This window comes from Sebastes umbrosus, chromosome 20 (genome assembly GCF_015220745.1).
Source record: "Sebastes umbrosus isolate fSebUmb1 chromosome 20, fSebUmb1.pri, whole genome shotgun sequence".
NCBI classification, from domain to species: Eukaryota; Metazoa; Chordata; class Actinopteri; order Perciformes; family Sebastidae; genus Sebastes; species Sebastes umbrosus.
The window spans coordinates 24,920,129-24,935,768 of NC_051288.1; the positions used below are offsets into that span (position 1 = coordinate 24,920,129).

Consider the following 15,640-nt stretch of genomic DNA (forward strand, 5'->3'; position numbering starts at 1 on the left):
CTACGGCCTATTTACAACACTAATAAAGAAAGTAGCACAAAGATAGGTCATGTGACTGAATCACATGTAGAACAGGATTTCCCACGTGATCAGATCACATGACTCAGACTGAGACATTTCATTTAAACTCTCTTTACAAAGGCACATCTGCTGCTTTTTGGACATTTTGCATATGAAATTATAACATTAGGAAATCATGAATTATTACAGTGGTTCAGCTACCAGTGAGGACGCTGAGGTCATGTCTGGGAATTTCTCTTTAGGAAAGTAGACAGTGTTTATATTCAACATTTAAAAGGACCGTGTGTAGGATTTGGTGACATCTAGTGGTACCCCTCCACTTACTCCTCCCTTTCCAAGACTGCGGTAACGTGAGCCGCCGAGCGCAAAACTGTGGTAACGCCGTCGGCTTAGAATGAGTCCTTCATATCTGCAAAAATTAATTAAAGGTCCCATATCGTGCTCATTTTCATGTTCATACTTGTATCTTGTGTTTTTACTAGAACATGTTTACATACTTTAATGTATTAAAAAAAACTTTATTTTCCTCATACTGTCTGTCTGAATATACCTGTATTCATGCTCTGTCTGAAACGCTTCGTTTTAGTGCATTTTAACGGAATTGCGTTGCTAGGCAACAGCTTGGGTCCATGTTCACTTCCTGTCAGCTAATGTCATTCACATGCACTGCAACAGGAAATAAACTGAGACACATTTAGAATATTTATGTTTAAAACCGTGTAATAATCTATATATTGTATATTTGTGACATCACAAATGGACAGAAATCGTAACGGCTTGTTTCAAACACAGTTTCTGAATACGGGCTGTGTGTATTTCTCTGTATATTGAACGTTTTGATAGTTTAACAGTATTTATAAAGCACTTAAACCTGCTTTATAATATAAAAGACATGAACATCTCACTTTTTACAACATGGGACCTTTAAGACTTTATTTTTGGAGTCTGGTCAAAATATTTTGTGGGGGGGATTTAGACTAATTTCTTAGTATTTCTAAAATTCTGGCTTTTTTTCCTCCTTTCTAATGATGTTTGAGGAATGTGGAGCTAACGGGTCACTGAAGCAGCTCCTCATATAGTAAATATTTAAACGTGGCCCACCACCCACAACATCACAACTAGTAGACTATCTCTCTAACTCTTTAACATGATTCTCTCTATGTGAGGATTATAGAAAGGCTGATCCATCTGGAGCATAACTGTGCACAGTGGGTTAAAGCCACCTGGTTCTGGTCTAGAAAGGGATCTTTGTTGAAATTCAGCAGGTGTCCAGTAGCTCAGAAGTTGCAGAATGTCAACACAAAGGATAATACAGGGCTGAGTCCTGCCTGGAAACGGTTGACTGAACGAACACAAAGAAAGGACTCATTTTACTTATGCATGTAAGTGTGTAGTATTTAGAGGATCTCTTGGCAGAAATGGAATAAAATATTAATAAGTATGTTTTCTTTAGTGTATAATCACATGAAAATAAGATGCATTGTGTTTTTATTGTGAGTTTCAGTTGGTTGCAATCTGCAACCTCACTGCTAGATGCTGCCAGATCCTACACACTGCACCTTTAAGTACGGTCGGTTTTATTTATATTTATAGCCCTTTATCAAAAAATCACATGTGTTGGATGGGGTTGAGGTCAGGGCTCTGTGCAGGCCAGACCAAACTGGGAACAGCGTTTCTTTATGGAGCTGTCTTTGTGCAGGGACTCATTGTCATGTTGAAACAGGAAAAGAGACAAACACAAAGTGTTGCCACACAGTTGGAGGAACACTAATCTCTGATGTATTATTGAACTAAGGGGCCTAGCCCGAGCCATGAAACAACAGAACACCTCTGTCCACATATACCTTTGGCCCTTATAGGCCCTTTAGTGTGTTTTACTGACAAAACAATCCAGTATCAGCAACATTTTCACAAGCTGGAGTTGTGACCACATGCATGGGCAGATTATGAGATAATGGGCCCCCAAAAAGGCCCCCGACACCACCTATCAGGAGCAAGACATGCAGATTTTATAGTTGTCTATCGTCTTTTTGTTGTTGTTTTGTGTAACTTTGTAAATCATTACGCATCTACATGTAGCTTTGTGTCTCTTTGTGGTCATTTTGCATTTCTTCGTGGACGTTTTGAATCTCGTTGTAGTTGTTTAGTGTCTCTTTGTGGTCATTTTGTGTCTCTTTGTGGTCATTTTGTGTCTCTTTGTAGTCATTTTGTGTCTCGTTGTAGTTGATTTGCGTCTCTTTGAAGTTGTTTTGTGTCACCTTGTAGTTGTTTTGGTATCTTTGTGGTCATTTTGTGTCTCTTTCTGGTCATTTTATGTCTCCATGTGGTCATTTTGTATCTCTTTGTGGTCATTTTGTGTCTCTTTGTGGTCATTTTGTGGTTTTGCATAGTTGTTTTTGTCTCTTTGGCGTGATTTTGTGTCTCTTTGTAGTCGTCTTGTGTTCTTGTGTCTCTTTGTGGTTGTTTTGTGTCTCTTTGTGGTCGTTTTGTGTCTCTTTGTGGTCATTTTGTGTCTCTATGTGGTCATTTTGTGTCTCGTTGTAGTTGTCTTGTGGTGTTGTGTCTCTTTGTGGTCGTTTTGCATCTACTTGTGGTCATTTTGTGTCTCGTTGTTATCATTTTGTGTCTTTGTGGTCGTTTTGCATCTCGTTGTGGTCATTTTGTGTCTCTTTGTGGTCATTTTGTGTCTCTTAGTGGTCATTTTGTGTCTCTTAGTGGTCATTTTATGTCTGTATGTGGTCATTTTGTGTCTCTTAGTGGTCATTTTATGTCTGTATGTGGTCATTTTATGTCTCTATGTGGTCATTTTGTGTCTCTTAGTGGTCATTTTATGTCTGTATGTGGTCATTTTGTGTCTCTTAGTGGTCATTTTATGTCTGTATGTGGTCATTTTATGTCTCTATGTGGTCATTTTGTGTCTCTTAGTGGTCATTTTATGTCTGTATGTGGTCATTTTGTGTCTCTTAGTGGTCATTTTATGTCTGTATGTGGTCATTTTGTGTCTCTTAGTGGTCATTTTATGTCTGTATGTGGTCATTTTATGTCTCTATGTGGTCATTTTGTGTCTCTTAGTGGTCATTTTATGTCTGTATGTGGTCATTTTGTGTCTCTTAGTGGTCATTTTATGTCTGTATGTGGTCATTTTATGTCTCTATGTGGTCATTTTGTGTCTCTTAGTGGTCATTTTATGTCTGTATGTGGTCATTTTGTGTCTCTTAGTGGTCATTTTATGTCTGTATGTGGTCATTTTATGTCTCTATGTGGTCATTTTGTGTCTCTTAGTGGTCATTTTATGTCTGTATGTGGTCATTTTGTGTCTCTTTGAAGTCGTTTTGTGGATTTGCGTAGTTGTTTTGGTGTCTTTGTGGTCATTTTGTGTCTCATTGTGAGTCTCTTCCTGGTTTACAAATCCATTCAAATATCAGTGTATGTTTTATTATTACGCTCTTGGATATGTTTCTTCGTCCCTGTAGCTAATTCACCCAATCCAGATTTCCTATAATGCAGGACAGTAGACTGAATCTTGAATCTTGAGTCTTGTATCTTGTATCTTGTATCTTGTATCTTGTATCTTGTATCTTGTATCTTGTATCTTGTCGTCCAGCTGAGTCTGGAACTCTAATAAACTGCTGTTGGTTCACTTCCTCGACATTTTGTGCCACTGTGCACACAGAGATCATCCGACGCTGTGATTGGTCAGCCGGACATCGGGGGGGCGGGTCATCAGTGACACCATCTACTCTCTGATTGGTCAAGCCTCTGATAGTGGGAAGTACCCGTATGTACGCCGGTGTCTCCCTGGTTGCGCAAGACGCCATTTTGGAGTGACAGTGAAAGATAACGGAAAGATCGAGAAGCTGTCTCTTTATAAAGGTAATACCCCTCTAAAAGCCGCCGAATTCAACACAGAACATGTCAGAGTATCTGTACCAACTGTTACTGCAGCGAACCGCTCGGTTTCTTTACCTGTTTTAACCGGATTCACGGTTGTTCTCTGTCGTTACTGTGACGCGGCATTTAGCTAACGGATGCTAACGAGCTAGCATGCTAACGGATGCTAACGTTAGCATGCTAGCTTAAAGCAGCTAACGTTAGCATGCTAAAGGCTAGTTCCGGTGCCGTTAACGGTAAAAAAAAAAATAGTTCTCACTTTCGGTTTGGACTCAAAATACCGGATTTAAAACATATCACCGAAATGTGTCGACGTCGTTAACGAAGCTAACATTAGCTTAGCATGCTAACGTTAGCTAGCATTTTAACATTAGGTTACTATGCTAACATTAGCTTAGCATGCTAACGTTAGCTTAGCATGCTAACATTAGCTGTAGCATCCGCCCTTTAGTGAGGTTTAACGGTAATCTGCTTTTATTAACCAGCTTTACTTCATCTAACGTCGTTTATTTAACATATATATAATATTAAATGATTCTCTACACGTTTACTGTTCGTTTTACTCGGTGTTTTAGGCGGATTGTGTGTCTTTACAGCTTGAGGTCGACGTGTTTCTCGCTGCTAGCCGTCGTCTTGTGACGGCTCACACACTCAGTAACATTATCCTGCTGCAGCTAGTGATCACAGTCTCAGGGAGAGAGTCTGCCAGCTGGAACAGGCCTTCCTTATCTGCTGATCAGCCAGCCATCCAGTTTATCCGGGTTAACAACGGAGCTGCTGCTGGATATATATGTTTTAGCTTCTAATTAGTGAGATTTCACTTTAAATGATGCGACGCTTACAGCTATTAATGCAGGGAAACATTAGATAATGGTGGATGTTGACGGTTTGAGCTGGCTGGTCGCGTAAAGACATAAAGCTTTACGTTTAACCATTAGCTTAAGTAAACATCTCGTATGTTACGTTCATTGAGGCCCTTTTGGTTCAGCGAAAACCGGCCTTTTACTCGACCAAATACACCGCTGTCATCAACCTGCAGTGGTGGAAGAAGAATTTATAGGTTTTATTTGAGTAACAATACTACTGTGTAAAACGAATACTAAAAGTCCTGTATTCGAAATTGTATTATGTAAAAGTACAAAAACATTGGCTTCTAAATATACTCAAAGTAACAAAAGTAAAAGCACTCATTTTACTCTGAATTTTGTATTTTATATTACTGTGTTATAGGTATTAATGTGTTCATTACTCAGCTGGTAAAGGAATTGCAATTCATTAATTTACTACTGGGCAGCTTAATCTATAATATTTAGGGCTGTCAATCGATTAAAATATTAAGAAATTATTAATTAATAAATGATTCGCACATTTTTTTATCTGTTCTAAATGTACCTTAAAGGGAGATTTCTCCAGTATTTAATACTCTTATCAACATGGGAGTGGACACATATGCTGCTTTATGCAAATGTATGTATATACTTATTATTGGAAATCGATTAACAACACAAAATAATGAGAGATATTGTCCAGAAACCCTCACAGGTTCTGCATTTAGCATAAAAAATATGTTCAAATCATAACATGGCAAACTTAAATTTGGCAATAATAATATATCATAAATGTATTAGTTGATTTTGTATTAATCTTTTGTATTAATCAGAACAAAGTTGCAAAAAATGGAAATACTCAATAGGGTTGGGCGATATGGAGAAATTCCAATATCACAATGACCAAATACATCTATCGATATTACGTCGTAATTGTAGGGTTGACTATTGGTGCTTTTACAAAATATTTACACTATTAGATTTTGATAAGTAATCATCAGTAATGTGGATATAATGTCTAAGTGGGTAAAGGCAAATAATAGAACAACTAGAACTGTCTGGTAAGTTCAGAAAATTACATCACTGAACTGTACTAAATATAATAAATTAAATATATAATTCATACGACACCTTCTCACACAAAAATATATCTTTTACTGTATATGTTCTTAATGTATATGTTCTTAATATGCACTTGTACAAAGTATTTCCCTTTATAATTGTTATATATATATACTATATATATATATAGTATAGTATATATATATATATAAAACGTATTATTTTAATGGAGTTTCCCATCAAAAAGCATTTCACACGATTGTACCTGTATAACAGGCGTGACAATAAACTATTAATCTATTAATGCAGGGAAACGTTAGATAATTGTGGATGTTGACGGTTTGAGCTGGATGGTATTGTATAGACATAAACCTTAAACGTTTAACCAATAGCTTAAGCAAACATCTCGTATGTTACATTCATTGTGACCCCTTTTGGTTCAGCGAAAATCTGCTTTTTACTCTACTAAATATACTGCTGTCATCAACCTGCAGTGGTGGAAGACATATGTTTTATTTGAGTAAAAGTAACAATATTACTGTGTAAAAAATACTAAAAGTATTCGAAATCGTTGACTAAGGCAAATAATAGAACAACTAGAACTGTCTGGTAAGTTCAGAAAATTACATCACTGAACTGTACTGCAGCCTTTAAAACCAGGAAAAAACAATACTTGTGTCATATTACAATATCAAAAACATGATATCCCAATATCAATATAATATCAATATATTGCCCAGCCCTAATACTCAATTACAGGTACCTCAAATCTGTACTTAAGTGTACAGTACTTGAGTAAATGTACCAGTTACATGCCACCTATGTCAACCTGTTCATTTATTTGTGCCATTATGAGCTATCCAACAATAATACAATATTATATTTACCGATAGATAGATAGATAGATAGATAGATAGATAGATAGATAGATAGATAGATAGATAGATGTACTTTATTGACCCCAAATTGGGAAATGATTGTGTTACAGCAGCAGATTATCCAGGCAATGCACCGGAACAGTAAATACAATGTACATATCAACACTAAAGGAATATATCTATAGAATACACAATACAAAGAATATTAGAATACACTAAAAATATACCCGATTACTACAACTAACATAAAAAATCTAAGATTTAAACATGGAATAACAAACTATATACATTAGGAAAATGTGCGATAACATACTATATACATTAGCATTAATACATTACACATTAGTATACCATTATACCACTAGTGTACCACTATACCAGTATACCAGTCTCACTGACTGGTGTTTAACTTGATGGCACAGTTTTGTTTCCTCTTTCCCTCGTGACGTTTTCTACACTGAAACTAACTAACCCTGTTTCCTTCTTTTCTCTGACAGCTTCGTCACCATGGGGAATGTATTTGCAACCTTATTCAAAGGCCTGTTTGGCAAAAAGGAGATGAGGATTCTTATGGTTGGGCTTGATGCTGCTGGAAAAACAACCATCCTATATAAACTGAAGCTTGGAGAGATAGTCACCACCATTCCCACCATTGGTAAGGATATCTTTTAATTGTATTACTCCATTTTGGTCACTTCACAGTTGTCTTTTTTGAGTGTTTTACCAGTTTTACTCCTTGTTGTGTATAGCTGTATGGCTGGGTATTTTCAGATTTTTTTTTCATAATAGTGTCAAGACTTCACAATTCACAATGCCCTACTTTGATAAATGTAAACATGTTTTTCCTCTAAAACCTGTTTGTCATGCAACAGAATAACACGATGTTCTTAAATGTCGTCTAAACACAATCAGCTGTACTAGAACTTTGCCTAAATGAAATATTAGGATTTATGACATAAACCAGGAATTATTTGATCAAAAAAAAAAAAGGACAAGGAAATTCCAGCTTTCGGTACTTGACAGTTTTTATACTCTTGGACACATGAGGATTGATACCCAGCCCTATCTTAATTACTCACACTAAACTAGAGGTTTAAATCAACTTTATTTCAATCTAATTTATATTTATAGAAATGTAAAATGTGTTAGATATTGAGCTTTTTAATGCCTGGCTGTAAAATGTAAACATGTTTTTCTCTAAAAACCAGTTTTTCATTCAACTAAAGAAGACAATGTTCTTAAATGTTGTCTAAACACAATCAGCTGTACTAGAACTTTGCCTAAATGAAATACAGTCAACATTATGACATAAATCAGGAACTACCTGATCAAAAAAAAGGACAATGAAATGCCAGCTTTCAATACTTAAACACTACATAAACACTCACACTGAACTACAAGTTTAAATTAACTTGATTTCAATCTAATTTATATTTATATAAATGTTAAACTGTTTTAGATATTGAGTTTTTTAATGCCTGGCTGTCAGCATTCAAAACTCTGAATTGTACATGTGTTTTTCAACCATTTAGTGGCCGTGACTCATCCATGTTTCTCCTCCTCTTGTCCAGGTTTTAACGTTGAAACTGTAGAATACAAGAACATCAGCTTCACAGTGTGGGATGTGGGCGGTCAGGACAAAATCAGGCCGCTGTGGCGCCACTACTTCCAGAACACTCAAGGTGAGGAGGACTTTATATTAGCATGCAGCAGTGTCGGTGAACGTTACTGCCTATAGGTGGCCTCATTGGTGTATAAAAGATGATCTGACAATTATTCAGCCAGTGACTCAGAAGCCATTGTTCAACTCTCAAAGGGCTTATTGTGTGACTCCAATACTATTTCCTGAAATTGAATCTTCACACACACACGCACACGCACACACACGCACACACACACACTGTAGGGTAATACTGTCTAGTGTTTCCTCCTAATGATGCAACCTGCGGGTAAAATAGTTTAAAAATGTTTCCTGCAGAAATCTGTTGTGATTTCAGCTGACTGAGCAGCTCCACCCAAACACATTTGGTCCTGCTTTAGCTTCTTCTCGTTTTTCATGCACGCACTAGACAAACATCCATCTGCAGCAAACATCACCATCCACATATTGAGCATCCAAGTGTGAAATTGAACGTGTGAATCCCTTCGGTAATGACAGTTAGAAACCGCATCATTAATCAAAAACAGTATTCCAGAAACTGCGTGCCATACTTGAGAATATATTGGTGTTTTCCCCAGCACGTAAAGATGCAGATGTTTGCATCCCAGCTTATTTACACAAACCCATTGACTTGCTGACGGGAAAATATCACAACCTCTACTTCTAGGTTTCTCCGCGTGGGGATTTGAGATAAATCTCAGGGGTCACAAGATTATTAAAAGGATAAGAAAGGAAAAAAGGAAAAAAAGTTTCTGACTTCTCAAGTTTTCTCTGAAAAAACTTTCATCACTTCAGGCCTCTAAAATCATTCAAATAAATAATCTGAGATGAAAATAAATCCCACTTGAGCTGGTTGAGCTGCTAATTCATGTCCATACTGAGACCATAATAACCTGTGATGGGGGTTCACAAGTAAATGCTGCTTTGTTTTCAGGGGTCACAAGTCAAAAAGGTCGTGACCCACAGCTCTTCTGTGGGAAAAATAGTGCCTTAATATCTCCATGAAAAAACAATGAAAGCATATAAAACTGCCAGTAGACGCCGGACTACTTCGTCTTTTGTTTTTTAAAGCATGTTGTATGACTTTAACTTTGAAGACAACACGTGCAGAATGAGTGAGATACTTTTGTATTCTCTGGCAGTTTAGTGTGTTAAAACCTTTAAAATGAATAGTGTGGTTAATCTGATACCAAACAGAAAAAGGGGAAAAAACACTTTGGTGTTATGCTACCTTCAAATGAAACTCGCGACAATTTGTATTTACAACATGGGACGTCGTGTACACGATATGTTTGGCGTTCAAGTGGTTAAAGTCGTGAGAACACCGCAGCGGGTAACATAATGCAGGAAATGTAAAGGCATAAAGACAGAGGGAAAAGATGAGACCGCTGAGAATATCAACATTTTCCTCATATTCATAAAAATATTATAAAATTACCAAGAAAAGCAATATACGACTAAAATTACAATATATTCACTATGTACTGAAAAATTAACTTCCATTTCTGACAACGTCAACAAACACATCACAACTCAGAATATTTTCACTTACGATGTGAATAACATAAGAGCCGGGTGTTCATATGGACTCTTCTTGTGAACACGGTAAACACAACACATTTAAAGGCACCATTAGACGTCATGCTTTCAATGAGTAATGATGCTTTTGTTTTAGTGATATTTTCAACATAGCGAACGGTCTGTAATTTAACAGAGTGGTGCTGCGTACAGCTGCTGGTGCAAGTGCCAGCTCCTTTACAGGCTAGTGTTGTCAATGTGGCAACTTTGTCTATAATAATAACTTGTTTGCATGTTTAGTAAGCTACAGGGATGATGAAACATTTACCAACCGTGCTGCTGGCTCATAAATCAGGAAGCGTTCAAACATTACATAGACTAGATCCTCTTTGCTCTCATGTTTTGTCAAATGTCAACACGGAATCACACAAGATAGAAAACTACGGCCTTGTAGTTTGATTTGATGCGTTTCACTAAAAGCATAAAGTGTCTGCTCCCTCGAAATGCTGCATTTACATAATTTATAGGAGCAAGTTGTCAGATAACATGATTCAAGTGTTTGTCATGAGCTGTTTTCTACACTTGACTGCAACGTAGGAAACTTGATATCTGAGCTGTGTACATGACTTATAGCAGTTCATGTTTAAATATCTAGTTCATCTGTATAATCCTTCAATATTTTAGGGTTATTAATAAATGTTATCAGCACATTAGATCCACAGAGTTTGGCTCTTTTTCAGGTCAAAGAGACTTTTTAAGCAGCGAGAACAATTTGTACAGAATGAATTATCAAGGGAACAAAATCACAGCTTTTGATGTGTGAGAAGGAAAAGGCTTCAGAAGCAGAAGATGGATGGTTTCAATGCAACATGTCTGTGATTAAACTAATAATATGGATATATGTATTTATTGGTCTTAACAGTGAACTGTGTTTCTGTGTGCAGGGCTTATCTTTGTGGTGGACAGCAACGACAGGGAGAGAGTGAACGAGGCGAGGGAGGAGTTGTCCAGAATGCTCGCTGAGGACGAACTCAGAGACGCCGTTCTGCTCGTTTTTGCAAATAAACAGGTGAGGTCCCATTTCTGTTGCTGGGAGTATTTATTATATAACTATTAAAACTGAGATTGAGAAGCTATCTCGTCTTAAAGGAACAGTGTGAAGGATTTCAGGGGATCTATTAGCAGGAATGGAATATAATATTCATAATGTTTTCTTTAGTATATAATCACCTGAAACTAAGAATGGTGTTTTTGTTAGTTTAGAATGAGCCCTTCATGTTGCTCTGCCATGTTTCTACAGTAGCCCAGAACGGACAGATGAAGCACGGTTTCGATGGAGAGCTTAGGGCTGCACAATTAATCGAATATTAATCATGATTACGATTTTGGCTTCCCACAATTAAATGAACATGATCAACTGCGATAGTGACGTTTAAAAATGCATTCTCCGCTTACGGGAAACTCCACTGCATATCAAACCAAACGCTTTCTAAACTAACAGCCAGCCACCAGGGGGCGTTCAAGATATTTTAGACTTTTTGTCTGCTGCTGCGTACGCACCCTACAGCTGCAGCCTGTGAAAAACGTTCCTGAATGTTGCAGCTGCAGTCCAGAGTAGATGAGTAATATATGGTAGATTACTTGTTTTGCCACTCTGCTCTCTGTTATACAACAGAAAGCAAAATGCTCTGAATTCAGGTGAAGTAGAACCTTGTTTTAAGTCTTATGTTGGTGCAAAGATTTGTACATTAGCAGCAATGTAACACACATTTGTCACATACATCTTGTCCCTAAGATCAATGAATAATCATGATAAATAATTGTGATCTCATAATTGATTAAAATAGTTATGACTATCATTTTGGCCATAATCGTGCAGCCCTAGGAGATCCTTTCACATTACCTGAAGGCCACCGTAGTTCACTGACACGCAGAGTGCTAGACCGTGGTACTGTCATCCGCTGTCTGACTTTCGTTGCTCTTAAAGTAGTGTTATTATGGTAATGATGGCCTCTGAGTGAGGCGAACAACGTTACCACGGTTTAGCACTCAGTCTTGAAAGTGAGGAGTGGGGTACTGAGTTGGTTGTAATCTGCAACCACACCACTAGATGCCACCAAATCCTCCACACTGTCCCTTTAAATTGCTCGATAGACGTAGAGGTCTCTGTATTTGTGCCCTGTATTCTGACAGACGGTTTCTCCTCCTCCAGGATCTCCCCAACGCTATGAACGCTGCAGAGATCACAGACAAGCTGGGCTTGCACGCCCTTCGCCAGCGCAGCTGGTACATCCAGGCCACCTGCGCCACCAGCGGCGATGGCTTGTATGAGGGCCTGGACTGGCTCTCCAACCAGCTGAAGAACCAGAAATGATCCATTCCACCAGTTTTGTTTTTTGTTTGTTGTTTATTTTTTCTGTTCCAACACAGCGGCAGCACCGGATCCAGGCCCCCCCCCTTCGCTCCCATCGCTCCCATCTAACCCAACTCTCAACCCCCCCAGCTCTTTCTTTCAACAACTTCCTTCATCCCTCCCCCCCTCCTGCTTTCGGCCCTCGTCAGTACTCTTGGGGCTCTAGCCTGTGCTGCTTGTGTGTGTGTGTGGGCGTGCGTGTGTGTACCTTGTGTGTTCAGCGAGTGTGTGCGTGTGTGTGTGTGTGTGTGGGTGTGAAGGCGTCTCTGCGTATGTTGGCTGGGATTGGGAGTGACCCTGGCGTGCCTTTTACACACCTCCTGTGGAATCAGCAGTCTGGTTTTCAAGCCCCTCTCTCCATCCACCAAACTCAGCCTCCGCCCCACTCAGCCTGCCCCCCCACTCCAAGTCTTGCACGGCCCCCCTTCTCCCCCACCCTTACTCTCCAGAGGAAGCATGGTTTTCATACGGCAAAGAAAGAGCAAGGGTGCAAGCTCTCCTCCCCCACCTCCCTGTAGTATATATCTATGTTAACTAGAAACGTTCACCTGATGTAGACTGAATGCTAAATGTTCATTTTAACCTCCTTTTTGATTTTGAAACCTCAAACCCACCAGTAAGAGATTCAGTAAATTGCATCTTAACCTGTATCAGGTCGAAGCAAATCAAAAAAATAGAGAAAAGGAAAAAAAAAAAAGGCCCATCCTCGATCATTCTGGTGTCATTTGAAAATCATGCTGTTTGTTTTATTATTATTATATTGGAATATAACAGATTATTCTTAGCAATGGTTCTCCAATGAACACTACCTTTCTCCCCCCCAGCAAGCGAGACCGTGAAGCACAAAGCCAACGATTTAAATTTAAAATTAGGATCTGAGAGTATATGCAATTCGTGTCAATTATTTTGGGTAGCTAGCGTTTAATTCCCTGGATTCAATTGGATTTTGGACCTTCAGTACAATTCTGACAGTGCTCCTACCACACAGAGTTTTTCCGGTTAACTGAGACAGGTGTCCTGATACATTCACAAGCTTCACATGTTATTCCTTTAAGAGATGTTACATGTGTTTTTGTTTTCTGTAACTAGTTTTAGCATTTCTATTTGTACTTTGACTGCTGAACCAAATGCATTTGAGCAGTATGACAAATCCTGTATATGAAAGTATCCTTGACTGATCAGGGTTTTCTCACCAACGGTTGGCAGTTTTACTTTGAAAATCTGAAAGCATTCGGCTGTCTAATGTTCCTGGTTGGGGATGAAGGAATGGCACCAAATATGAAGGCTCTTTAACTGTGAACAGCCCCGACACGAAGAGAGGAAAGCTAGTTCAGACGTCTGGGGCGTTGGCGGGCGACTACACGTTATAGCGCCGCGTAACTTCACGACCGATAAAAGACCAACAAACAAAAGTCGAGTACTCTGCCGGTAGCTGGTCGGTGACCTGGAAGGACTTGGTGGTAGACCTGTTGAAGGGGAATGGGTTAGCAGGCGTTCTCAGTGTCGAACCACGGGGGTTAAGCTGGCACTTCTGTCGAGAATGATTGTAAATCTGTACGTTCCCCTGTAAACTGTTTCTGTGGGGATTTCCTGAACACATTAATAAACATGATTTGATCCAACAGTTTGTCTTCAGCTTCAACTATGTTTTTAGTCTCAATTTTAATTAAATACCTGCAAAACTAACGACATTCCCACCAGCCTCCACTGCACGGCTGCAACTAATGATTAGTTTCATTATTAATTATTCTGTCTTATTTCAATTTTATAAAACGCCAGAGTAGAAAATGGTAAAATAAATTGAGACGCTATAAAAGATACTAAATCTGTAAAACTTAAGTTTTTAAATAAACAGTGGAGTAAAAATTACAATATTTGCCTCTGATATGTAGTAGAGTAGAAGTATAAAGTAGCATAAAAGTTACATGAAAGTCCTGCATTATATATCTTTAAAAAAGTACAAAAGTATCAGCATCAAAATATACTTACATTAACAAAAATAAAAGTACTCATAATGCAGAATGGCCCATTACAGAATAATTATTATATTATTGGTTTATAATTATGAATGCATTAATGTTTTCATCACTTTAATGAGCTCAAAGGTAGTTTAATCTATAATAGTATATCATTATTTATTTATTTTACTTTTGCTTTTTATTGTTTCCTTAAGAAAAATGGCTTGAAACAACCTAAACAATAACAAATAAAGTAATATGTAAATATGACATCAGATAGTAACTGTAAATTGAAAACAGTATTCAAAAACAAGGGAGGAGAAAAAATGTGAATAATAAAATAATAATACTAATACAACTAAAATAAATAAGAAATACACAAAATATATACTAAAAATAAAAATAAATGAATAATGTTAATTTATTTGTTGATTATATTTTGTCTTATAATCAGAATTCTAGGTTAGAATACTACAGAGTTTATTATATTTAGAGATTTGGCAAATTACAGAAATGATTTGAATTATTATAAATGATGCAGCTGACAGATAATAAAATATTACCTCTAGATTAGAGTACCACATTGTTTATTATTATAATAACTGCCTCATTAAAAGTGTCTTCACAGGTCTGTAAATATTTAACCCGGTTTAACTTGTGGTAAAACTTTACTCAGATCAAAGTGAAACATAATGTAGAATAAAGAGAAACAAGTCGGTCACCAGTTTCTCTCCAGTTCACCAGATTCACCACTAGATGGAGACAAACAGCTACCAACTAATTAAAATGCTTTAAATGCATATTCAATTTAATATTGCTGTAACTAGTTATATATATACATATTTCAGAATAATGTATATTATATAATTTATTGGGATAATTAATTCATTAAAAAGTGCATCACTTTAATATTGCACCTGGGAAATGTGGGCTAATTTTAATTTATTATACATATATTTTTATATGTGTATATTACTTTATATACTGTGGTGTAGCTTGTGAATTTCTCCCCGGGGATCAATAAATAATATAATTTATTATTTAATTATATTTTGTATTATTAATCTGAATTTGAAAGTAACCAGTAGACCTAACTAAAGTTAATAAATAAATGTAGTGCAGTAAAAAGTACAATATTTGCCTCTGAGAGGCCTCAAAATATACTTAGAGTACAAAAAGTAAAAGTACTTATTATGCAGAATGGGCCATTTCAGAATAATGTATATTATATTATTGTATTATGATAATGAATGCATTAAAATGTGCATCACTTTAATATTGCAGCTGATATGTGGGCTAATTTATTATTATACATATGTTTTTAATATGTGTACATTATTTTATATACTGTGGTGTAGCTAGTGACTTCCCCCTGAGTCAATAAATAATATATATATATTTTTAAATTATAT

General features: G+C 37.1%; 1 protein-coding gene across 1 annotated transcript; it reads left to right on the forward strand.

The window, feature by feature from the left end:
* The first annotated feature begins 3,738 nt into the window (after positions 1-3,738).
* arf2b (ADP-ribosylation factor 2b) lies at positions 3,739-13,894 on the forward strand. The gene is made up of 5 exons (XM_037754522.1): positions 3,739-3,894; positions 7,177-7,334; positions 8,251-8,361; positions 10,802-10,926; positions 12,070-13,894. Exons 2-5 carry the CDS (start codon positions 7,187-7,189, stop codon positions 12,229-12,231), a joined length of 546 nt encoding a protein of 181 aa, XP_037610450.1. The 5' UTR covers positions 3,739-3,894; positions 7,177-7,186; the 3' UTR covers positions 12,232-13,894.
* Positions 13,895-15,640: the final 1,746 nt, after the last annotated feature.

Bases quoted from the DNA above. Each gene is read 5' to 3' on its own strand.
- arf2b (XM_037754522.1), top strand. From the start codon at position 7,187: ATGGGGAATGTATTTGCAACCTTATTCAAAGGCCTGTTTGGCAAAAAG. The intron at 7,335-8,250 runs GTAAGGATATCT...CCTCTTGTCCAG, and splicing joins CACCACCATTCCCACCATTG to GTTTTAACGTTGAAACTGTA. The intron at 10,927-12,069 runs GTGAGGTCCCAT...CTCCTCCTCCAG, and splicing joins TCGTTTTTGCAAATAAACAG to GATCTCCCCAACGCTATGAA.